This window comes from Lycium barbarum, chromosome 2 (genome assembly GCF_019175385.1).
Source record: "Lycium barbarum isolate Lr01 chromosome 2, ASM1917538v2, whole genome shotgun sequence".
Classification (NCBI taxonomy): Eukaryota; Viridiplantae; Streptophyta; class Magnoliopsida; order Solanales; family Solanaceae; genus Lycium; species Lycium barbarum.
The window spans coordinates 115,815,217-115,840,677 of record NC_083338.1 but is presented as its reverse complement, the minus strand read 5'-3'; the positions used below and the strand labels follow the sequence as shown (position 1 = coordinate 115,840,677).

Sequence of the window (25,461 nt, the reverse complement as noted above, 5' to 3'; positions counted from 1 at the left end):
TCATATACCTATATACATATAACAGAACCCGACCCGCAAGGGAGGGGGACGCGGTGAACAATGCAGAGGAAGACGCACGATAACAGAACCTGGCCCGGGGTGCAGTGAAGGACATACTGAGGCTTGCACGAAAAGAGTAGCGGGAAACCACATGCACATAAATCAAGACCCGATAGATACGTACACTTACCGACATCTGAAGGCTCAGAAACAAGTTTCGGGTCAATCCGATTTAGTATAAGAAAGTTATGAGCGTTTGAAGTACAGAACCTTCTACGAACGTTTCAGAAGTCATTTTTGGAAAATCAAAGCAACAATCATATCAAGTACCTTTCGGATATCGTTACGGATCAAATCAAATAGAGCTTTTGGAACCATACGTACGTATCAAAATATATCAAAGACTCAATTGAATAATCGAACGTGCTAGCATTTGAAAATCAAAACTTTAGTCATATCAATTATCTTTCGAATGCCATTCGGAAACATATCAAATAGATCTTCGGACATCATAGATACGCATCAAAACCATATGAAATAGCTTATGGAAATCAAGAACGTTAGCCATCCTAGTGGCTCTAAGAATAGGAGTTTCTCTGAAATCATACATATACGTCATTTGTTCGTTTCATAAGGATCATGCCAAAAGAAAGAAAGGGTAAGCCTTACATACCTGTTCCACGTCCTATTAGCTACGCTTATTTATCCAAGCTTGCTAGTCTACATTCAAAAGAATTCACACAATCATTAGATTCGTCGTCATACGCTTGTCTTAGTCTTTCAAATGAATTCACTTATGATCTACCGAAATTTCGGCAGCATCTCCCCTGAAAATACACCATCCCCGAGAATCTAACTCGGCCAAATTATCAACAACAAACCCGAGAATGCAACTCGGCCAATTTATCAACAACAATTCAAGAATTCCACTCGGCCACATTATCAACAATAATCCGAAACCTTCCAAACTTAATAAGGACAATAACAACACATTGCTTTCTTCCAAATTCTTGAACTACACCGACAATCTACACATTAACAACTTCATCAATCAATTCAAAATACATTCTAACATTAGTAACTTCTTTTACATAATTCGACAACATTTTTCTTATATTCAATTCAATCACAACAACCAACTTACAATCTTCCAAACTCAATAAAATCAACACATTTCTCACCTCCAAATTCATGCATTATATCTACGACCACACGTTAACAACATTATCTTCACAACACAAGAAACCATGCTAGTGTCATATTAATTTCTTCAACAATCCCACAATGATTACAACTTCATTTCAATTCATCAAACTTTCATTCTCATCATGGAATCCACAACTACAACAATAAAAATACTAAATACTAAATAAAATCAATTCATCACATCTACACAACACCACCTCTTATTCGGTCACAACCAAGACACACCTTTTTCATGAATTCCATCCATTTCTACATACCCCAACATGCATAAATCATCCCTAACACATGTAAAAGAAGATTGAATACATACCTTTCTCACTCCACTTCTCAACTTAGCTACGGTTGTGAATTGCACCAGTGAATGGTTTGCTTGCTTTAACAACCATCCCATGTTAATTAGGGCCTTCAAATTAGTTGGAATACTAGGAGAAAATAATTCTTCTTGATCAATTTCATGGACACAAATTTTTAGTGCCATGGCCGAATGCCCCTATGGTTTTCTTTCTTGAAATTTCTTGAACTTGTAAAGGAGGATTATGTCTTGTTATGCAAGCCTTTGTCCATATATATAGTTAGTTCTAACAAATGAAAGGGTGGACACATGCCCCCAACCTTGGCTTGAGTCAACTGGCCAAGACTTGGGGTGGGGACCACTTAAGTCCACACACACACGGCCAAAGGCCCTTTTCAAGAACTTTCTTGAATATTTGGTGAAATTCCCATTTTGCCCCTAGCCTTCCGCAATATTACTATGAGCCACCTTGTGAATTACCCTTTTTACCCTTATCCTTTCTCAATATTTCCATACTAATAAAAAAATTGTATATTAAAATAATTTTGAAAAATAGTCTTGCCCTTAACTTACCACGACTTCCTTGAAATACCCAAATGTACGAAATACGGGATATAACAGTAAATTCTAACTTAGTCTAACTTGCACGTAGAGCTAGGTGAATTTAGAGTCTTTTTCCATGTAAATTCTAACTTACAATTAGTAGTGACAGATTTAGAGCTTACTTTTTCTTTCCGTGTAAATTCTAACTTATTCTAACTTACACGTAGAGGTGAATTTAGAGCCTTTTCCCATGTAAATTATAACATACAAGTAGTGACGGATTTAGAACTTACTTTTTCTTTATGTGTAAATTCTAATTTAGTCTAGCTTGTACTTAGAGATGAATTTAGAGCCTTTTTCCATGTAAATTCTAACTTACAAGTGGTGACGAATTTAGAGCTTACTTTTTCTTTCCGTGTCAATTCTAACTTAGTCTAACTTGCACGTACGTAGAGATGAATTTAGAGTTTTTTTCCATGTAAATTCTAACTTAAAAGTAGTGACGGATTTAGAGTTTACTTTTTCTTTCCATGTAAATTCTAACTTAGTCTAACTTGCACGTAGAGATGAATTTAGAGCCTTCTTTTTACCGTGTAAATTCTAGCTTAGCAGAGATGAATTTAGAGCCTGTTTTTTCTTTCCGTGTAAATTTTAACTTAGTCTAACTTAGACATAGAGACAAATTTAGAGTAAGTTCAATTATACATATTACTTTTGGGAGTCTAGACAAATGCCTGGGCAGGTAAATTTATTTACTTGTTATAGATTATAATTTATACCCATTTACCTCGTTAACCATGCTCCGTCCTCCAAGTCTTCAACTAAAGCTTCACTTCGCAAGAAATATATTCCTTTTATTCTCTTCATTTCAAGGTCGCTTCAATTTTAATTTAAACAATAATTTTTAGTTTTCAATCTCCTGATAATTTAAACAATAATTATCAGGCCTTCTACTCCTGATAATTTTTAGTTTTCAATCTTCAGATTTGTTGTTGTGTGAAGAATATAGCAGCGTTTAAGTTGTTGAACTTGCTTTTTATTGGAAACGGATTTAGCGTATGAGGGAATCATTTTGCATGTTCTAGTTATTTCTGCTTAGAATTAGGGTTTTGGAGATGGATTGAAAACGAAAATTTGATATTTAATAGTTTTTTCTCAAATTCTAATTATTCAAATTATAGTATGTAATTGAAGTATCTGGTTGCAGTAAACTGTATACTAACATTATGTTGTTATTTACCATAATGATATACAAATGTGAATTGTATACTGTAGATGAATATAATGTCATACCTACTTGGTATTTTTGTAAATATTTTTCTTTAATAGGTATGTTGTGTAATACTTTTAATATTTTTGGGGTAACTCTTTTAGGCTGCATGGGCACTTTAGTGTAAATTTCCCATTACTTATTGCTAGAATTCTTTTTTACATGTGCAGATTATATTTCAATTTTATAATGTTTAAATCTTACCAACTTCTATTTCTTGATCCATTAATCAAACGTGACACCTTCGATAAAAAACATTTTTTGTCAATAATTTTATTTTAAGTTACTCCTGTTTACCCCGAATTTGGATAAGCAATTGAATTTGTAAGTAGGTATATGATATGTGTTTGGATCCCGATATAAATCGTATGGAAAATGGAATGTATGAACGTTATGTAGCAAAGCAATAGGTGAAGTGTATTAATGTTTGCCAAACGACGTACAATATTTGTTTGAAGAAATACAACGGAAATGCATATAATTGCTATGGACCGAATCCAATCTTAGAGAGAGAGAAATTGCATATATGTTTTGCTATTACAAGTGTTCTTGGAAGAATGAAGAAGCCAACCCCCTCAATGGAGGGGGATGAGCCCTATTTATAGCGTCTCTTCTATGGGCCTCACACAATACAAATCATAAAAAAATACAGAGAAGGACAGCTCTGAGCGGATTAGGTAAGCCGTACTGTCTGACACACGCATGGTTGGTGGTTGACCATGGCAGGACGCTACCGACGCGTGGCTCACGCGCAACGGCTTTACCGGACCAATGACTACGGATAATCGGACTAACGGCCTCGACCGGTCCGGTGACGAAGAAACCGAACCAAATGGTGCCTCTGCTTAGCTCCGGTCCAAGCGTTCCTCCGGTTCAGAACAAGAATCTTCATGTATGCTCTCGTCCTCTTCTTCCTTCGGTTCCTCGCTTCTCCGGTTTGACTCATATCCGGTTTGTACCGTATACAGATAGTCCCCACACTTTCCGGACCACCGATCTATCGGAGTAACGGGAAGTGGATGAATCATGAAACCGGTGACTCTATTGGCTCTTCATTATCTTCTCATTTTGGCGGGAACGGTTGCGTCACGTCTCCCTTTCCATTGGCCACGTGTCTTATCCCGGACGGTCTGTTCTGACAACCGCCGTTTGCACGTCGTTTCGAGTCGCCTCTTATTAATTATGGGGACACGTGGCCTCCCCTGATTGGCTGGTATTGGTAACCGCTCCCTTCCCATGCCTATATAAGGCTCTTCACTCCTTCATTTTAACATTTCACGATCCATTTCCCCTTCTCTTTCACTCTTTGCTGCACTCCTTCTCCTTCAATACAAATTTGCTGCTAATTCACCACTCGCACCACGTGAAAAGAAGCAAACTTGTTACCACCTTTGTTAACTGCTCTTACTCGAGTGTCGCTGCTTCTTGTTCTGCCACTTTCTTGGCCCGCCTATTCCCTTACTCTTTTTCACTTCCTTCCAGAACCCACTCAATCTCCTCTTTTCATATTTCAGAAATGTCTGAAACCACTTCTCATGACATCCCCAGGAACCGAGGCCGTATCTCCAGCTAAAGCAAAGAGCTCCTTCGAGCCTACAACCTCGGATATCATACCGGCCAAATTCAACTTCAACAAAGACCTCGAGGTTGAAAAACCTTCGTCGGTGTCCGACAGGGGGTTCGATGTGAGACGATACCCTTCCTCCGTTACCGAGGATAAGCTCGACCTGGTCCGGGCTGACTGCGGGTGGAATACACATTCGGTTCAAGTTTTCGCTCCCGGGCCGGACGAATCGGTCACCGACCACCGGAGGGGCTTTTTGTACGTTTACACCTACCCCTTTACTCTCAAACTCGACCCTCCGATTGACCCGGGCATCCTTGACATGTGCCGCACTTACGACGTGACCTTGGCCTAAATCGGCCCAATTGTTTGGAGGGTCGTGGCGTGTCTCCGGCTACTGGCCAATAACGCCGAAAAAGAGCTCACGTTGGCCCACTTGATACGACTATATTCCCCGAGGCTTTTCCGGGGCGACGTAATAAAACTGGCAAAACGCAGCCGAAATCCCTACTTTTCGAAGATGGATGAAGACAGAGACTGAGGCTGGTTGGAGCGGTTCGTCCGGGTGCGGACCTCGGACATCATTCCGAATGATTTTATGCCCTTCCCGGAGGAGTGGAGCAACAAGCGTAAGCCTGTACTTCGAGTTATCACCTTTATATGTTTTGTCATTCTTCGATCTTATTTCCTCACTGCTTTTCTTATCTTTATTAGCCAACGAATACATTCCCCCGGTCGTCCGTGACCTCAATGAATGGGTCACGTCACTCCTCAGTCAGTACAACCACGACAACCGGACATGGGCCTACCTGTCACGCGGCCGATGGGTCGCCCAAAACCACGGTAGTATTTTATTTTTACCCGAGTTTATCGTATCTCTTATTATCCGTAGCCGTCACACCCTCCAACCTTCGCTAACATCTTTAATTTTCAGGTCTACCAAAGGGCTCGGTGGTCCCTAGACCGGAATCGGCGAGTGCGCCCACAACATCGGTGCCCGAGTTTGACACAGCGGGCTCGTCTCGTATTCTTACCGATGCTACAAAGAGGAAGAGGCCCTCCGAAAGGGGGCAGAAGCCAAAAAAGAAGGCGAGGAGTGTTGCTCGGTCCCCAAGGGACGAAACAGAGCCCGATATCGTCATTCGGAGAGTCGGCGCAACCCCTTCTGCGGCTCCAATTCCAGAGGAGGCTGTCTCCGTTCCACTCCTGCCTTCTGCTGGCGAAGGTCTCTTGTTTCCTGTTCCACACCCAGGTGCGGAAGAAATTATTTCCCCGGCTCCTCTTCGGTCGATTGACTTTGTCAACATTTCAGGTGAAACTTCTTCGGAAGATGCTCCCCTGCAAAGGACAAAGAGGCCACGGGAGGTGGCCACTGCTGATGCCGACCCTAGGACTGGGCCGGAACCGGAGTCCGAAGCCCCCGTAGACGCTCATCCGACTCCCGAGTTTGAGCCTGCTGCAACTGCGGAGCCCCCGGCCTTTGCCGAAGTTACTGAGGCCGCTCCAAGTTCCTCCAGTCCCGCTCCGGGGATCGATGATTTTGAGGACATGTTCGCGGGTACTCGTCCTGCGACCAGCGAAGCTGCTGGATTCGGGCATCTTCCGATCCCTCGGGCCACCAGGTCAGCTAGCCGGACCTCCGACTTTGGGGCTAGGGACAGCTTGGTGCGTATTTTTCCAGCCCCAAGTGTGGAGCCGAGGAGAACAAGATCGGTTACGGTCACCGTCCCTGAAGATTGTAGCTTCCTTTCTCGCCCGGTGGGCGTGGCGAGCTATCTGAGGCCTCTGGTCTCGGATTCAGACAAGCGCAAGATAACCGGGGTCTCCTGGCAATGTCTTATGAACGAGGGCATGCATGCTGGCAACCGGGTAAGATATATAGTCGTTTTTGCACAGCTTCATCGAGAATTTCCATTTCGTTTCATCCAAGTTTTTAATTTGTTTTGTTCGCAGAGTGTGGTGCTTGTCAACGAAGCCTTCGTCCGTGCCCAGCAAGAGATGGACGATCTTAGGGGCCAACTGGACGCCCAGGGCCGGGAAACGGAGAAGTATCTGCACCTCCACCGAGAGAAAGAGGAGGAGTTGAACCGGGCGGTCGATCTTTCCCACCTCCGACCCGAGCTTGATGCGGTAAAGGCCGAGAACTGTCAGTTGAAGAGTGAGCTGTCCGCGATGACCGAGTACAATCGGAGTCTTGAAGCTAACAAAATCGGTCTTAGTCGGGAGAATGCTCGATTTTCCTCGAGGCTGGATAAGATCGAGGTCACAGTTTCTCAACTCCGGGGGGAGTTGGATTTGGTGAAGGCCGATGCAACGGGCTTGGCCGAGAAGAACCGGCTGCTCGAATCTGAGACTACCCTGTACAAAGAGCGCATGAGGACGTTCGAGGAGAAAGCTGAGAAAAGAGCTCAGATGTATAAGGACCTGAAAATCGAGTTTGCGGAGGCGGTAAACGCCAATGATGCTCTCAAGGCCGAGCTTGAAGCGGCCACTCGAAGGCAAGATACCCTCGAAGAGGACCGGGGTGTTTTGGCTGCAAAGTTAGCCAAGGCCGAGACCGATTTGGAGGAGGCTTTGAAGAATGTGGAGGCCACCGAGGCTCATACTGCCATTGTTGCCGAATATGAGAAGTGGAAGTCTCGGAGGATTCCCCTCGAGCAAGCTAAGCATGGTTTTGAGAATCTTTCGGCACTGATACTCGAAGCCAAAGGGATCGAGGAGGAGGCCAACCGCGCTCTTGGGTCTGAATCAGACGACTCCGAGCGGACCGAGTCCGACCACTCCGCCTCTAGTCAAGCCAGATAGCACAGGGCCTGTACTTGGGTTTTAACTTTTTGCCTTTGGTTTTGATGTGATACGCTCAAATTACACCTATTAATGGCGTAAAACGGACGTTGTCAAATATAGTAACCCAACAAGGTTGAGGTCGAATCCCACAGGGAATATGGAGAGAAAAGAGTACTAATCGTATGCGATACCGGTCTTTAAATGCTTTAATCATATTCCGGATAGTTTGAATTGATTGTTGAATAATGTAATTTAATACTTTGACTTAAAATGTAATTAATGTGAGAGAGAGAGACTAAGGTTGTGTTCCCCAATTTGATTAGATATTATGCTTCAGGTTTCAAAGTGATATACTTCTAATGGTTGTTCTATGAATATGCACTTGGTCTCTTAAAGACTTCTTAATGTTTCCCAACAGTTAAGCAGTATTTCCTCTTTATGATTCTTCCGAATATAAAAGAGTTACAATCGAAGAGCGACCAATGATGCCAATTTAGACTTATTCTTATTCCTAAGTTAGTCTATTAAACGAGGGTTAACGCCTCGAGTCATTGTTATTCAATCTTACCAATATTGACTCTCTTTCCCAAGAAAAGTCAATATAATGGCTTCGGCTAATGCTTGCAATCATTACCCAACGTTACAACTCAAAGATAGAATAAATAACAACAACCATTATGCATATATCAATAATAGAAACCCATTCACATAATACCCATCATGGGATTCACAACCTTAGAATTGAAATTAACTACTCATAATGTTTCTTGATAGAAAAAGCTTAAAGATTAACATAATACACTTACAATACTAATACAAGATGGAATGAGAGTGAAGTTGTTGCCTTAAATGCTCCACCACTTCAAGATTAAAAACCTAGGGTTTATGCCTCTAAAATAAAATCTGAATAATGAATTAAAACCCTACATTATGTATTTATAGAGCCAAAAATCGCGCCAAGTTTCTGGACAAAAATGCTCTTACGCCGCATTGTTACGGACCGTAACTCAGGTTACGGTCCGTCCTTCATTTCGTCATTTGACCACTTTGACGTTACGGCCACCATGCGACGGACCGTACCCTGTGTTACGGTCCGTCCTTCTGAAGCGTAAGTGGTGACAATTACTTGGCAACTCTCGGGAATTTTGGATGATGTTACGGTGAAGGGTTACGGACCGTAACATGAGTTACGGACCGTAACACTAAACTTTGGCACTATGGCCCATTCAGGTTCTGTTGTAGGCAAACTCCCCTTCTTCCGCTGCTATAGGCTCTATATAATCTTCCCCGAATAGTGTTTTATTTATAGCCGATGGAGAGACATCTATCTTCTTTGTCCGGAATACAACCTCATTCATTGCCGATACTTGAGTTGCTCGCTGCCCTTTCTTCACTACTTTGAATACAACTGCCCCATATGAAGCGTAGAATTCCCTAACAAAAACCGATATGTAGGACCCAACGGGGTTTTTCAAAAACTCCAACTTGTGGAATCGGATAGTATCACTAATGCCGGGATATCCTTCTATTCCATCAAAGATGACATTCCGTTCCTCGAAAATACTCCGCCTTGGGTCCATTCCCTCACCTTTTACCCGCTCACACCCCTTGTTATACAAATCTTTAGATCCCTCCACATTAAACCGGAGGATCTTCTCAGTCATAGCTGTCTAATGGGTGGTTAAGGTCGGTGTGTTGGTGTGATAGCCCGCTGGGGTTCACTTTGGCTCGACGAACTCGACGAGCTCGACTCTCTTAACTCCTCAGTCGAGGAGGAACTTTCTGATTGTGGGTCTGGTTGGCTGGGTGCAACTGGTGGGGGTGGCTTGCTAGGTGCGACTGGCCTCTTTTTAGGCCTGGCGTCCTTGATCAGATCGTCGTCGCGCAGCCGTGCGGTTACCTTGCTTGCAGCACGACCTTTTCCTTTTTGCGCGACCTTAGGTGAAGCCTTCTTTGATTGTCGTGGTTTACCCATACCTGTGGAAGGAAAAGTTAGATATGATGTACGAGAAGTTGTTAAAAAAAAAAAATTTACACCTTATGAATTTAAGCTAAAGACTTTAATTAGGTAAGGTACCGTAACACAGTCAACGGACCGTCGATGGTGTTACGGGCCGTATCTTCAACCGTAACTGAAATGGTTCAATTAAGCAAAGGGACCGTAACACAGTCGACGGTCCGTATCGTAGGATACGGTTCGTAACGTCTCACCGTAACATGATCAAAATTTCCAGAAAAGTTACTGGAAATTTGAGAGGTGTTACGGTATGATGTTACGGTCCGTCACTCGTGTTACGGTCCGTAACACCTCACCGTAACGTCTGTCAAAATTCCAGAAGGTTTTCATGGAATCCATCGATGTTACGGTGTGGTGTTACGGTCCGTAACATCCCACCGTAACATCAGCCAAATTTCCAGAAAGTTTTCATGGAAATTATCGGTGTTACGGTGCGATGTTACGGTCCGTAACGTACGTTACGGTCCGTAACACATAATGACGGGCAACGGATTAGCAAACAAATGACTTGGCCAAATTTTCTCGTTTTAAGCACGAGGCCAAGATTTTCGACTTAATGTCCCATGGGTATGTTGTAAAACAATATTATATCCCCTCACATGCCTCGGGTTACTCAGACTTCACCCGGTTTTATTAAAGTTTTTATTGGGGAGTTTTATCGAACAGTTGGTGGGCAAACCGATTTAGTAATTTCACAAATGAAACCTTTAACCGGATTTGCCCTCCAATTCAGTGGGAAGCAATTGCTCGTGCCCAAGAATCTTTTAAACAGCACCAATACCAATCCCAACCCCCAACCATTGTCAAATCCCCCATAACTTATCAATTGAAATTCAAACTCAACCAACACAGCCCAAAACACAAATTTCAACGCATATTATACGAAAGTACTCATGAGCATCATAGAACTCGCATTGATAGCTAAAAGAAAAGAGCAAAGACATGTAATACCTGATCGTTGGCGATTGTAAGGATGAAACTCAAACGTACAATAGGGATTGTGATAAGAAGATAGTAAAGAGATTTTTAGAGAAATATGGGGGAGAATGGAAAGATGACGAGAGGAGGATGTGAAGAAGAGAAGAGAGGATTTATGAGGGAGAGGGAGTTGAAAAACGTTTTAAGAATCCTTTTAATTTGAAATGGGAACCGTCGGTAATGTATTTAAACATTTCCGACAATTACGTTACCTGTTACGGACCGTATCCTGAGATACGGACCGTATCTTGTGTTACGGTCCATCAAACGACCCCGTTTCACTTATTCATTAATGACCTGGCAGTCCAATCGACGGACCGTAACTCGTGTTACGGTCCGTATCACCTGGCGTAACATGTTGAAAATTTCCAGTGAAGCCCAGATTTTGTATCAACGTTACGACCCAGTGTTACGGTCCGTAATACGTACGACGGACCGTAACTTGTACCGTAACACTCTTCCTCATCCTTCAGTGATTTTTTTCTTTTTTTTCTTTTTGCCTGTTACGCTTCATGATACGGACCGTAACATGGAGCGTCTCGCCTTGGATCATTCAGCAGTTATTTGGTCCCTTCAGTTCTCAAAATCCCACCACATTAGCACATCAACAACACAAAAGAATACAAGGAAAATACAAACTTTAAACTACTTACAAAGCGGTAAATGTGGGTTGCCTCCCACACAGCGCTTGGTTTAACGTCACAGCTCGACGTGGTACCTCATTTTCGAGTTCAGGAGCCATATTTCAAACGATACCTATCCACGACCTTACCATCATCAATACACCAATGGTAATGCTTCACTCTTTGTGCATTCACCTTAAACGTCCGAGTGCCATCCTCGGATTTCACCTTAATGACGCTTCCATTTGGGGATACACTCACAATTTCAAAAGGGCCAGACCAACGGGACTTTAACTTGCCTGGAAAGAACTTCAGGCGTGAATTGTACAACAAGACCAAGTCTTTTGGCTGAAAATCCCTTTTTAGGATCTTCGAGTCATGATAGTATTTCATCTTTTCCTTGTACAGTGTTGCACTTTCATAGGCATTGTTCCTAAATTCATCCATCTCGTTGATTTGAAACAACCGCAGCTTGGTTGCTTCATGCCAATCCATATTCAGCTTTTTCAATGCCCAAAGGGCTTTATGCTCAAGCTCAATAGGCAAATGACATGCCTTCCCAAATACCAACTTATACGGTGAAGTCCCTATAGGCGTTTTGAATGCCGTGCGATATGCCCATAAAACATCATCCAACTTTTTAGACCAGTCAGTGCGATTCACATTGACCGTCTTTGCCAAGATGCTTTTTATTTCTCTGTTTGAGACCTCAACCTGACCACTCGTCTGAGGATGATATGGAGTGGCAACCCTGTGATGCACGCCATATTTTTCAAGAAGATCAGCAAATGGTTTATTGTAGAAATGAGATCCACCATCGCTAATAATAGCTCTAGGAGTGCCAAATCTAGTAAAGATGTTCTTTTTGAGAAACGCATTGACTCTCCTACCATCATTGTTAGGCAAGGCCACCGCCTCCACCCATTTGGAGACATAATCCACTGCGACAAGAATGTATTTCAGGTCGTAGGAGCTCACGAAGGGCCCCATAAAATCAATTCCCCATACATCAAATAGCTCCACCTCAAGAACAAAGTTCATCGGAGTTTCATGCCTCCGACCTATTGTGCCCTGGCGTTGGCATTTATCACAAGAGCGTGCCAACATATTTGCATCACGATAAATGGCTGGCCAGTAGTAGCCACACTCTAGCACCTTGGCTGCTGTTCGATTTCCATTGTGATGTCCACCAACTAGAGAATCATGGCACGCTTTCAAAATGTCCATCACCTCAGATTCCGCCACACATCTCCGGATCATATTGTCAGCACACGTTCTGAATAAGTAAGGCTCATCCCAACAATATTGTCGGCAGTCTCTCAAGAACCTCTTCTTTTGATATGTCTTCAACTCTTCAGGAACGATGCCAGTTACCAAATAATTGGCAATATCGGCATACCATGGTGCCACATCATTGGAAATGACCAAAACTCTTTCATCCGGGAAAGTGTCATCAATATCTAGCACATCACTCGGTCTCCCTGGTGCTTCCAGTCTGGAAAGATGGTCAGCTACTTGATTTTCTGACCCTCTCCGGTCTTTGACTTCAAAGTCAAATTCCTGTAGCAACAACACCCATCTTATCAACCGAGGCTTAGCATCCTTCTTCGCCATCAAATAGCGCAATGCAGCATGGTCAGTGTGAACCACTACCTTGGCACCCAACAAATAAGCCCGGAACTTTTCAAAAGCATAAACAATAGCAAGTAATTCTTGCTCCGTTACTGTATAGTTCAGCTGGGCTCCATTCAATGTTTTGCTGGCATAATAAATTGGGTGTAGGATTTTGTTTAGCCGCTGACCAAGCACAGCACCAATTGCAAGACCACTGGCGTCACACATTAATTCAAAGGGAAGTGACCAATCTGGGGACACCACAATCGGTGCGGAGGTTAATTTCAGCTTCAACTCGTCAAACGCCTTGATACACTTCTCATCAAAATTGAATTTGGATTCTTTTTCTAAGAGTTTGCACATGGGATTTGCAATTTTTGAGAAGTCTTTGATAAACCTTCTATAGAATCCGGCGTGCCCCAAGAAACTCCGAACTCCTTTTACTGAAACGGGCGGAGGGAGTTGTGAAATCACATCGATTTTAGCTTGATCAACCTCAATCCCTTTTTCTGAAATCTTATGGCCAAGGACAATGCCCTCCTTGACCATAAAATGACACTTCTCCCAGTTGAGCATGAGGTTGGTTTCCTCACACCGTTGCAGCACCCGATCAAGATGACCCAAACATTCATCGAATGAATCTCCCACCACAGAGAAATCATCCATGAAAACTTCAAGAAAGTTTTCAACCATATCAGAGAATATGGACATCATGCATCGTTGGAAGGTAGCTGGTGCATTGCAAAGACCAAATGGCATCCGGCTGAAAGCGAATGTCCCATAGGGACAAGTGAAAGTAGTCTTTTCTTGGTCTTCCAACGCAATGTTGATCTGGTTATATCCTGAGTACCCATCCAAGAAACAGTAATAAGATCTTCCAGCTAGCCGATCAAGCATTTGATCAATAAAAGGCATAGGCAAGTGGTCCTTGCAAGATGCGGTATTCAGCTTCCGATAGTCCATTCACACTCTCCAATCGGTGACAGTCCTTGTCGGAATCAACTCATTTTTAGAGTTAGGGACAACAGTGATGCCCCCTTTCTTTGGCACACACTGAACTGGGCTTACCCATGGACTGTTGGCAATCGGGTAAACCACCCCAGCATCTAACCACTTAATTATCTCCTTCTTCACCACCTCTTGCATCGGTGGATTTAATCTTCGCTGATGCTCAACACTCGGCGAACTTTCCTCCTCCAACTGTATTCGGTGCTCACAAATTCCGGCGGGAATCCCCCGGATGTCTGCAATAGTCCATCCCAAAGCTCTTAAATGCTTTCTCAATACTTCGATGAGTCTTTGGATTTGGCCCTCATTCAGAAGTGATGACACAATAACTGGGAGGGTGGCATTCGTTTCAAGAAACACATATTTAAGATGAGCTGGAAGTTGCTTGAGATCCAACTTCGGTGGCTCAATAATTGAGGGTTTTGCTGGAGGAGTTGTTCGCTTCTCTAGATCAAGAGATAGTTTCTTGGGCTCATAAGAGTAAGACCCCAGATCGATGAGTGTATTTATTGTCTCAGTATATCCCTCCATTTGTTCAGCATTAAAATTTACCAAGATGGCCGATAGTGCTTCACTCAAACATTCTTCTTCCATTTTGAATTCCACAACATCATCCACCTCATCAACAGAATTGATGACTGAAATACTTTGATAAGGACTAGGTAATTTCATACCTCTGCTTGCGTGGAAAGTCACCTCCTCATCGTTCACGCGAACTTTATTTCGTGCTTCTCGGAATCCATAAGAGCTCTCCCTGTGGCAAGGAAAGGTCTTTCCAGAATAATAGGAATTTCTTGATCAATAGCACAATCAAGAATCACGAAATCTGCCGGCAGAAGGAATTTCCCGATTTGAACCAGTACATCATCAACTACCCCCACTGGCCTTTTTATCGATCTGTCAGCCATCCGCAATCTCGTGGTAGTTGGCCTCGGCATCGCTAACCCTGATCTCATAAAAATTTCCAAGGGCATAAGATTTATGCTAGCCCCGTTATCACATAAAGCCCTAGCAAAATTTTTCTGCCCTATGGTGCATGGAATTGTGAATGCTCCAGGATCTTCCCTCTTTTGTACTGTGGTCTTGGAAAGAATGGCACTAACGCGGTGAGTGATGCCCACAGTGTCATGTTTCAATGGTTTTTTCTTCTTTGTTAAAAGGTCCTTCAAATACTTAGCAAAGCCAGGCATTTCTTGGACAGCATACATGAACGGAAAATTCATCGTTAACTGCTTGAGTTGATCATAAAATCGCAAGCACTTCTCATCTTCTGTTTTTCTCACCAGCCTTTGAGGAAAAGGTGGTGAAGATTTGAACAATTGGCTCAAAGGGCGAAGAGCACCGGAAAGTTTTGCCTTCCCCTTTTCCTGGTTTTCCACCGGTTCCTTTGGTTTATTAAGATTCAGCTCTTCTTCAACTACAATGGGGACTTCCTCCCCTGCTTCTTCCTCGACAATATCATCCAATACATTAGGCTGCGCTTCTTTTTCAACAATTGGTTCCTGATCAATTGGCTTTTTATTGTCACCCTGAAGTATTTTTCCACTTCTGGTGCTAATGGCAAGTACATTCTCCACAGAGTTCACTCCACTACCTTTTGGATTAGGAACTGTATCACTCGGTAATTGTCCCCGTTGAGGAGTATGCACTTCTCGGGAAAGGTCTCTGAATTGCGCTTCAAGCTTCTGAATGGAAGCTGAATGCGATAGTTGGACCTGGGACATTCCCTTGATTGTGCTCTCTGTTCTGTCTTGATTCATCAGCATTTTCTGCATCATACTCTTCAGTTCTGCAGAATCATTAGACGTGTTGCCAGCAGAGTTAGTAGCTGAATTATCTTTCCATGGCTGGGAATTGGATGCTTGCCCCCTAGGTGGAATGTAGGGGTTAGAGCTCTTGTTGCCATAATTATTGTTATTGTAATTCCCTTGATTGGGATTACCCTGATCAGTTCTTCCATAATTATTTCCTTGGTAATTTTGTTGAGGCCTTTGCCATGGGTGATTACCGGGACCTTGGTAGTTTTGCCGTTGATAACCCCCTTGCGAGTTATTGACATAATTCGCATCCTCATATTGTGACTGCCCCTCAAGATAAGTTTCGTCAGAAACTTGATACATTCCGGGAGCATGAGGTGGCATCTCATCGACAACATTTACACATTTGGCCTCTTTCTCCATAAGCCTTTTGGATAATAAATCCACGGTGGTTTGCAATTGAGCGAACGCATGATCTCGCTCATGATTTTCTTTGGCCACCGCGGCCACAGAGGGACTACCATATGATAGGAATTCGCTATCAGTCGAATGCCAGGCTTGATTATGGGTAGTAAGCTTGTCGAGCAACCGGGTGATGTTGACAAAGGATTTGTCCATGAAGCATCCCCCAGCTGCAGTGTTGACAGCTATTTGATTCATTGTATCTAGCCCCTTGTAGAACTTCTCTGTGAGAATTGCATCTAGAAATCCATGAGTCGGAGATTGAGCTAGATAATATTTGAACCTCTCCCATGCAGCATATAGTTGTTCCCCTGAAAGTTGTTTAAACCCAAAAATCTTATCCCGAAGCTCAGCCTTTTTGCTGGGTGGGAACCATTTTTTTAGAAAGATATTGGCCAGCTCATTCCAGGTATGAATAGTATTGCTCGGGAGCTTTTCATACCATTCCCTAGCTTGGCCAGCTAAGGAATATTTGAAAACCCGCAGTCGCAGTGCATCAGCAGGAACAACACCTTGATATTGTTGGGAACATACATGCACGAAATTCTTTAGGTGTCGAAGTGGACAGTCCTCCGAAGAATTTCGGAAATAGCCTTCAAGTTTCAATAGCTGATAGATAGAACTATCAATTTTGAAATTAGCATTTCCTGTTCTCGGGGGAACTACAGCATAAGCATAATCAGCTTCGTCGATGAATTCTGCAAATACATTCTCATCCTCCTCTTCTTCTGGTGCAGGATGGTTCATTTGGATCCCCCCTTGGTTCCCTTGATTGCGATGGGGTCTTCCAGCCATGTTCACCTGGTTCACTAAAACAGCAAACGAGGTGTGATGGAATAGAAAAAGTTTTAAAGAATAGTACACAACAATTAGTAATTTCTGAACCGTATTCCCCGGCAACGGCGCCAAAATTTGATACGCTCAAATTACACCTATTAATGGCGTAAAGCGGACGTTGTCAAATATAGTAACCCAACAAGGTTGGGGTCGAATCCCACAGGGAATATGGAGAGAAAAGAGTACTAATCGTATGCGATACCGGTCTTTAAATGCTTTAATCATATTCCGGATAGTTTGAATTGATTGTTGAATAATGTAATTTAATACTTTGACTTAAAATGTAATTAATGTGAGAGAGAGAGACTAAGGTTGTGTTCCCCAATTTGATTAGATATTATGCTTCAGGTTTCAAAGTGATATACTTCTAATGGTTGTTCTATGAATATGCACTTGGTCTCTTAAAGACTTCTTAATGTTTCCCAACAGTTAAGCAGTATTTCCTCTTTATGATTCTTCCGAATATAAAAGAGTTACAATCGAAGAGCGACCAATGATGCCAATTTAGACTTATTCTTATTCCTAAGTTAGTCTATTAAACGAGGGTTAACGCCTCGAGTCATTGTTATTCAATCTTACCAATATTGACTCTCTTTCCCAAGAAAAGTCAATATAATGGCTTCGGCTAATGCTTGCAATCATTACCCAACGTTACAACTCAAAGATAGAATAAATAACAACAACCATTATGCATATATCAATAATAGAAACCCATTCACATAATACCCATCATGGGATTCACAACCTTAGAATTGAAATTAACTACTCATAATGTTTCTTGATAGAAAAAGCTTAAAGATTAACATAATACACTTACAATACTAATACAAGATGGAATGAGAGTGAAGTTGTTGCCTTAAATGCTCCACCACTTCAAGATTAAAAACCTAGGGTTTATGCCTCTAAAATAAAATCTGAATAATGAATTAAAACCCTACATTATGTATTTATAGAGCCAAAAATCGCGCCAAGTTTCTGGACAAAAATGCTCTTACGCCGCATTGTTACGGACCGTAACTCAGGTTACGGTCCGTCCTTCATTTCGTCATTTGACCACTTTGACGTTACGGCCACCATGCGACGGACCGTACCCTGTGTTACGGTCCGTCCTTCTGAAGCGTAAGTGGTGACAATTACTTGGCAACTCTCGGGAATTTTGGATGATGTTACGGTGAAGGGTTACGGACCGTAACATGAGTTACGGACCGTAACACTAAACTTTGGCACTATGGCCCATTCAGGTTCTGTTGTAGGCAAACTCCCCTTCTTCCGCTGCTATAGGCTCTATATAATCTTCCCCGAATAGTGTTTTATTTATAGCCGATGGAGAGACATCTATCTTCTTTGTCCGGAATACAACCTCATTCATTGCCGATACTTGAGTTGCTCGCTGCCCTTTCTTCACTACTTTGAATACAACTGCCCCATATGAAGCGTAGAATTCCCTAACAAAAACCGATATGTAGGACCCAACGGGGTTTTTCAAAAACTCCAACTTGTGGAATCGGATAGTATCACTAATGCCGGGATATCCTTCTATTCCATCAAAGATGACATTCCGTTCCTCGAAAATACTCCGCCTTGGGTCCATTCCCTCACCTTTTACCCGCTCACACCCCTTGTTATACAAATCTTTAGATCCCTCCACATTAAACCGGAGGATCTTCTCAGTCATAGCTGTCTAATGGGTGGTTAAGGTCGGTGTGTTGGTGTGATAGCCCGCTGGGGTTCACTTTGGCTCGACGAACTCGACGAGCTCGACTCTCTTAACTCCTCAGTCGAGGAGGAACTTTCTGATTGTGGGTCTGGTTGGCTGGGTGCAACTGGTGGGGGTGGCTTGCTAGGTGCGACTGGCCTCTTTTTAGGCCTGGCGTCCTTGATCAGATCGTCGTCGCGCAGCCGTGCGGTTACCTTGCTTGCAGCACGACCTTTTCCTTTTTGCGCGACCTTAGGTGAAGCCTTCTTTGATTGTCGTGGTTTACCCATACCTGTGGAAGGAAAAGTTAGATATGATGTACGAGAAGTTGTTAAAAAAAAAAAATTTACACCTTATGAATTTAAGCTAAAGACTTTAATTAGGTAAGGTACCGTAACACAGTCAACGGACCGTCGATGGTGTTACGGGCCGTATCTTCAACCGTAACTGAAATGGTTCAATTAAGCAAAGGGACCGTAACACAGTCGACGGTCCGTATCGTAGGATACGGTTCGTAACGTCTCACCGTAACATGATCAAAATTTCCAGAAAAGTTACTGGAAATTTGAGAGGTGTTACGGTATGATGTTACGGTCCGTCACTCGTGTTACGGACCGTAACACTGAAGGTTTTATTGAAACTCTCTGGAAATTTAGCTCATGTTCGGTGACATGTTACGGGCCGTAACATGAGTTACGGACCGTAACACTCCACCGTAACACTGATGGTTTCAATGAAAACTTTCTGGAAATTCAGGCCCTGTTACGGTTCAAAGGTACGGACCGTAACATGAGTTACGGACCCTGTTACGGTCCGTAACATGAGTTACGGAGCGTCGCTTAGCTCCAATTTGTCCGTTTTTTCAGCATTACTTCTCATTTCCGATCCTTAGTTAATCAACCCTATAAAACACAAAAATAACATAAGAAACAATGTAAAAACACTTAAAATCAAGCAACATGTCTAGTTACAAAGGCATAAAATGTGCTAAAATTCACGGCACATCATGATGTAAAACACTTTTGTATAAATTTACATGAATGAGAAATCCATCTTTCTGGTTTCCTTGCTTGAATGTTCATTACTACTTTTGCCAGAATTGTTGGTCCGTTTTGTGGGCGAGCTGACTCGTGGTCGTTAGTTCATTGTGCCCGTAGGACTTACCCGATGCTTTGTGAATTCAGATGTCTCCGAAACGCTAGGCATTTCCTTAGGGCCGGTATTTTTTGGCAATATTTTAGGGCCGAGCGTCTTTCGGCCTTGGCTAAATTTTGCCGTAACAGTCCCCGTTTGGGGAAGTTTATCAAATTTTGGCTCGGATCATTGTGACCTCGTTGCCTTTGTAGAATTTCGACCACAGTGCCCGGTATAGAGTATGTGAATGAGGCAGTGCTGAAATACAGCGGTTATCATCGGGGTAAAGTCCATTTAACAGAAAGACACCCGAGATTTTGTTATCCAAACTTTCGACAACTTTGTGCTTGCAAAATGTTTGTACATATGAGAATTTTAATTCCTTCTGCCTTTGCCATAGCAAATATAAAATGGGACACGATTCATTATGATCGTTTGGTCCTTATATCGAAGGCTATGGCCGATGGTCGGGCCTTAGTTTTGCTGTAGAAAATGCTAAATGGGACACGATTCATTATGATCGTTTGGTCCTTACATCGGAGGCTATGGCCGGTGGTCGGGGAAATTTTGCCGTAGCAAGTGTTGAGTTTCCCCGTCTTCTTTGACCGAGGTAGTCTTCGATGTGGGCATAGTATTCCCCTAGCACTTATCCGAGCTGCAAGGTCGGGTGAGTGCTATTAAGTCCCCACTCGGAGGGTGTGACCTCGGTGGTCCGGACGCTCGTCCTTTGTTTTTGTCAAGTAACACGTTGTACTTGCTGCCTCATTAAAAACCTTGTCGGAAAACCCATTTTAGGACAAAACCGTACTAAGGAAAAGAGTGCAACACTTGTTTTCAGTTCTGGTTCTCTGCTCTGCCTGGTGCTTGGCTCTCTGCAAAAAAAAAAAGGTCAAAAAGAGAGAAAACATGGGGTTTCCTTACCTTAACAGTAGTATCTCTTTAGATAGGCCGCATTCCAGTTATTGCGCAACCGCTGCCCATCCATGGACTCCAGCTGATATGATCCCTTGCCCATTACCTCAGTTATCTTGTAGGGTCCTTCCTAGTTCGGGCCCAATTTTCCCTCGTTGGGATTCTTGGTGTTCAAGGTAACTTTTCGGAGTACCAAGTCCCCAACTTGGAGGTGACGAAAATTGGCTCTCCGATTGTAGTATCTTTCCACCCTTTGTTTTTGAGCGGCAATACGGACCAATGCGTTTTCACGCAGCTCGTCCGTGAGGTCGAGTCTTACGGCCATGACCTCCCCGTTTGATTCCTCGGTTGCATATCGGAACCGGAGGGTCGGTTCACCAACTTCTACGGGGATAAGAGCTTCAGCCTCGTAAACCAACGAGAAGGGCGTCTCCGCGGTGCTCGATTTCGATGTAGTTCTGTAAGCCCATAATATCTCCGGTAATATTTCTCTCCAATGGTGCTTTGATGCTTTGAATATTTTTCTCAGGTTTTGGATTATTGTCTTGTTCATGGATTCCGCTTGTCCGTTTGCACATGAGTGATACGGAGTTGATACAATCTTCTTGATCTTCAACCCTTCGAGAAATTTGTTCACTTTGCCGCCTACGAACTGGGGTCCGTTGTCACAAGTTATCTCAGCGGGGATGCCAAAGCGACAGATGATTGATCCCATATGAAGTCGATGACCTCCTTTTCTCTGATTTTTTCAAAGGCCTGCGCTTCAACCCATTTGGAGAAATAATCAATCATAAACAAAATGAAACGGGCTTTACCTGGTGCCCTCGGTAATGGGCCGACGATGTCCATTCCCCACTTCATGAAAGTCCAGGGTGACACCACCGAATGCAGCAGCTCTCCGGGCTGATGAATCATCGGAGCATGCCTTTGACACCCATCGCATTTACGGACAAAGTTTTTTGAGTCCTCGTCCATCCGGTTCCAATAGTAACCGGCCCTGATAATCTTTCTGACCAGAGCATCGGCACCGGAGTGATTGTGGCTTACCTTTACGCAAGTAGTCGATGTATTTGTTGCGCCAATCCCAAGTTAAACCCATAGTGTTTATTTCAGTGTGTCCGTTTTCTATGGCTGTGTTTGACAAGTGCACCGTCGCCCCGGGGTTGATTTCCTCCCTTTCGACCGAGGATCCCAAATTTGCCAATGCGTCGGCCTCGCTGTTCTGCTCCCTCGGAATGTGCTGCATGGTCCATTCTCTAAATCGATGAAGTACCACTTGGGTTTTTTCAAGATACCTCTGCATCCGCTCGTCTTTGACCTCGAAGACGCCGTTCACCTGGTTCACGACCAAAAGCGAATCGCATTTTGCCTCGATTATTTCGGCCCCCATACTTCGAGCCAATTCCAAACCTGCAATCATAGCCTCATACTCGGCTTCATTGTTAGTCAATTTAGCAGTCCTAATGGACTGCCGAATGGCATCCCCGGCCGGGGTCCTAAGGACGGTCCCTAGCCCGGAACTTTTAAGGTTCGAGGCTCCGTCCGTATGTAGAGACCAAATGCCCGTGGCCTTTCCCGAGGTCAGCAGAAGCTCTCTCTCGACCTCGGGGACCATAGCCGGTGTAAAATCTGCCACGAAGTACTCGATATCATAACCGCTAATTTCTACAGCTCATTTGGTTAACCTACCCGACAATTCCAGTTTATGCATGATATTTTTGGGAGGGTAAGTGGTTACTACACATATTAGATGGCATTGAAAATAGGGTTTGAGCTTTCTAGAGGCGCTCACTAATGCCAATGCCAATTTTTCCAAATGGGGATAACGGGTCTCCGCATCCCCCAAAGTTCTACTTACGTAATAGATAGGGAACTGTGTACCTGATTCTTCCCGGACCAAGACGCTACTTACCGCTATCTCTGAGACAGCAAGGTAGAGAAAAAGCGGCTCGTCCTCCTTCGGTGTGTGCAGCAACGGGGGGGCTAGACAAGTACCTCTTCAATTCCTGCAGAGCTTCTTGACACTCCGGTGTCCAAACGAAGTTGTTCTTCTTCCTCAGTAAGGAGAAGAAACGATGACTCTTGTCCAAAGACCTTGATATGAAGCTACTCAACGCCGCTATCCTTCCGGTGAGCCTCTGTACTCCTTTGACGTTATTCACTACCTCGATATCCTCGACGACCTTGATTTTGTCCGGGTTGATTTCAATACCCCGGTTTGACACCATGAATCCCAAAAACCTACCGGATCGGACACCGAAGGCGCATTTTTTCGGGTTGAGCTTCATGTTGTACTTGCGGAGCACGTCGAAGGTTTCCTGCAAATGCTTCAAATGGTCCTCTGTTTCCAGGGACTTAACAACCATATCGTCAATGTAAACTTCTATTGTTTTTCCTATTTGTTCTTCGAACATCCCATTAACTAGGCGTTGGTAAGTTGCACCAGCATTTTTTAGCCCGAAAGGCATCACATTATAGTAGTAAGTTCCGTACCGGGTGATGAATGACGTTTTCTCTTGATCCCCCGGGTGCATCCGAATTTGGTTATACCCGGAGTAAGCGTCGAGAAAATTTAACTTCTCATGTCCGGCCATCGCATCGATCATTCTATCGATGTGGGGCAACGATAATGAGTCCTTCGGGCATGCTTTGTTCAAATCCTTATAATCGACACACATTCGAAATTTATTACCTTTTTTGGGTACCACTACCACGTTAGCAAGCCAATCCAGGTATTTCACCTCCCGGATAGAACCTATTTTTAAAAGCTTTGTTACCTCGTCTTTTACGAAGGCATGTTTTGCTTCCGCCATGGGCCTTCTTTTTTGCTTCACCGGGCAGAACTTCCCGTCCAAGCTGAGCTTGTGAGTTGCCACTTCTGGTGATATACCTGTCATATCTATATGCGACCATGAGAAGTAATCGACATTAGCTTTAAGAAATTCAATTAACTTGCGCTTGAGCTCCGGGGTAAGCCCCGTGCCCAGGTATACCTTTCTGTCCGGTAGGTACTCGAACAGGATGATATGCTCCAGCTCCTCTACAGTTGATTTAGTTGCATCCGAGTCATCCGGCATGACGAACGATCTGGGCACCTCGAAGTCATCCTCTTCGTGCATTGGACCCGACCCGGTGTGCTTTGATTGCTATTGGGCGTGCTCTCCTCCGGTCACGCCCTTTTCCTTCCGAGCCGATTCTATGGGCCGAGGCGCTGCTTCCTCCACTGCGAACATTTCCTTTGCAGCGAGCTGTTCCCCTTGGATGGTTTTTACTCTTTCCGGGGTGGGGAACTTCGGTAACTGATGCAGCATCGAGGGCACGGCCCTCATACTATGTATCCAGGGTTTGCCCAGCAATGCATTATACTTCATGTCCCCTTCGATCACGTAGAACACCATTTGTTGAATGATGCCATCGACGTTCACGGGAAATGAGATCTCCCCCTTCGTGGTTTCGCTCGCCATATTGAACCCGCTAAGTACCCGGACCACCGGTACGATCTCATCGAGCAGCCCTAGCTGTTCGACCACTCTCCATCGGATGATGTTAGTCGAGCTACCTGGGTCAATCAAAATGCGTTTAACCTTAGTTTTAAAGATAAGTACAGAAATTACCAGTGCATCATTGTGCGGTTGAATGATGACCTCTGCGTCCTCATCGTCAAAGAAAATAGAGCCCCAGGTTGAGTGATCTCAGATGCGCTTTTCACGAACAATAGAAACCTTGGTGCGTTTCATTACCGGCCCCCGAGGGGCGTCAATACCCCCAACTATCATGTTGATTGTATGCTGGGGTTCGACCGGCTCGTCCCTTCGATGAGCTTCCCTTTCCTTGTAACGACTTTTGGCCCGCTCGCTCAGCAGATCTCGGAGATGACCGTTCTTCAATAACCGGGCTACCTCTTCTCTCAACTGGCGACAATCCTCGGTTCTATGGCCATGGGTTCCGTGATATTCACACACCATGCTCGGATCTCGTTGGCCCGGATCCGACCTTAGATATTTTAGCCATCTTACATCCGGGACGCGGCCGATGGCCGAGACGAGGCCCGAAGTACTAACGTTGAAGTTGTAATCCAAAATCTTTGGCAGACCCTTATTGCCGGCAGAACTTCCGGCATCGCTCCAAAATGAGAGACCCCGGCTGTTGACGGGCGTTCGCCCCGTTTGCTACCCCGACCTGAGAAACGGCTTGGGCTCTCCCTTGGCTTTTCCGACCTAAGATTTTGCCTCTCCGAATGGGAGTATGGCCGATACCTTTCCTTCGATGATTCGGCCTTTGTTTCGTAACCGTTCCTTGGTTTCTTAAAACCTTTATCCATATTTACCTGCCCCGGGGGGAGCTCGAATTGATCGTCCTCCACCCGAATCTTTGAATCATACCGATTATGGACATCAGCCCATGTCACAGCCTCGTATTCCAGCAAACTTTCTTTTAATTTGAACGAAGCTGTTGAACTTAGAACATTGAGCCCCTTTGTGAAAGCTTGCGCGGCCCATTCCTCTGGAACCGGGGGGAGTTCCATCCGTTCCCTCTAGAACCAGTTGACGAACTCACGCAGTAACTCATCGTACCTTTGGGTTATTCGGAAGATATCGGCCTTGCGGGCCTGTACTTTTTTGCCACCGGCTTGAGCTTTTACGAAGGCATCGGCGAGCATTTCGAAAGAAGTGATCGAATGCTCGGGCGGGTGGTCGTACCACGTCAACGCTCCCTTTGACAGGGTCTCCCTAAATTTTTTCAACAACACTGACTCAATTT

The 25,461-nt window shown here is 44.0% G+C and overlaps 1 protein-coding gene and 1 non-coding gene across 2 annotated transcripts; both read left to right on the top strand.

The window, feature by feature from the left end:
• The first annotated feature begins 6,873 nt into the window (after window positions 1–6,873).
• Window positions 6,874–7,680, top strand: LOC132628774 (uncharacterized). The gene has a single exon (XM_060344541.1). The coding sequence runs from the start codon at window positions 6,874–6,876 to the stop codon at window positions 7,678–7,680; it is 807 nt and encodes a 268-aa protein (XP_060200524.1).
• Window positions 7,681–16,365: 8,685 nt separating this feature from the next.
• LOC132629559 (small nucleolar RNA R71) lies at window positions 16,366–16,472 on the top strand. Its single transcript, XR_009578328.1, has one exon. It is a non-coding gene; the product is annotated as a small nucleolar RNA R71 (small nucleolar RNA).
• The last annotated feature ends 8,989 nt before the right edge of the window (window positions 16,473–25,461 follow it).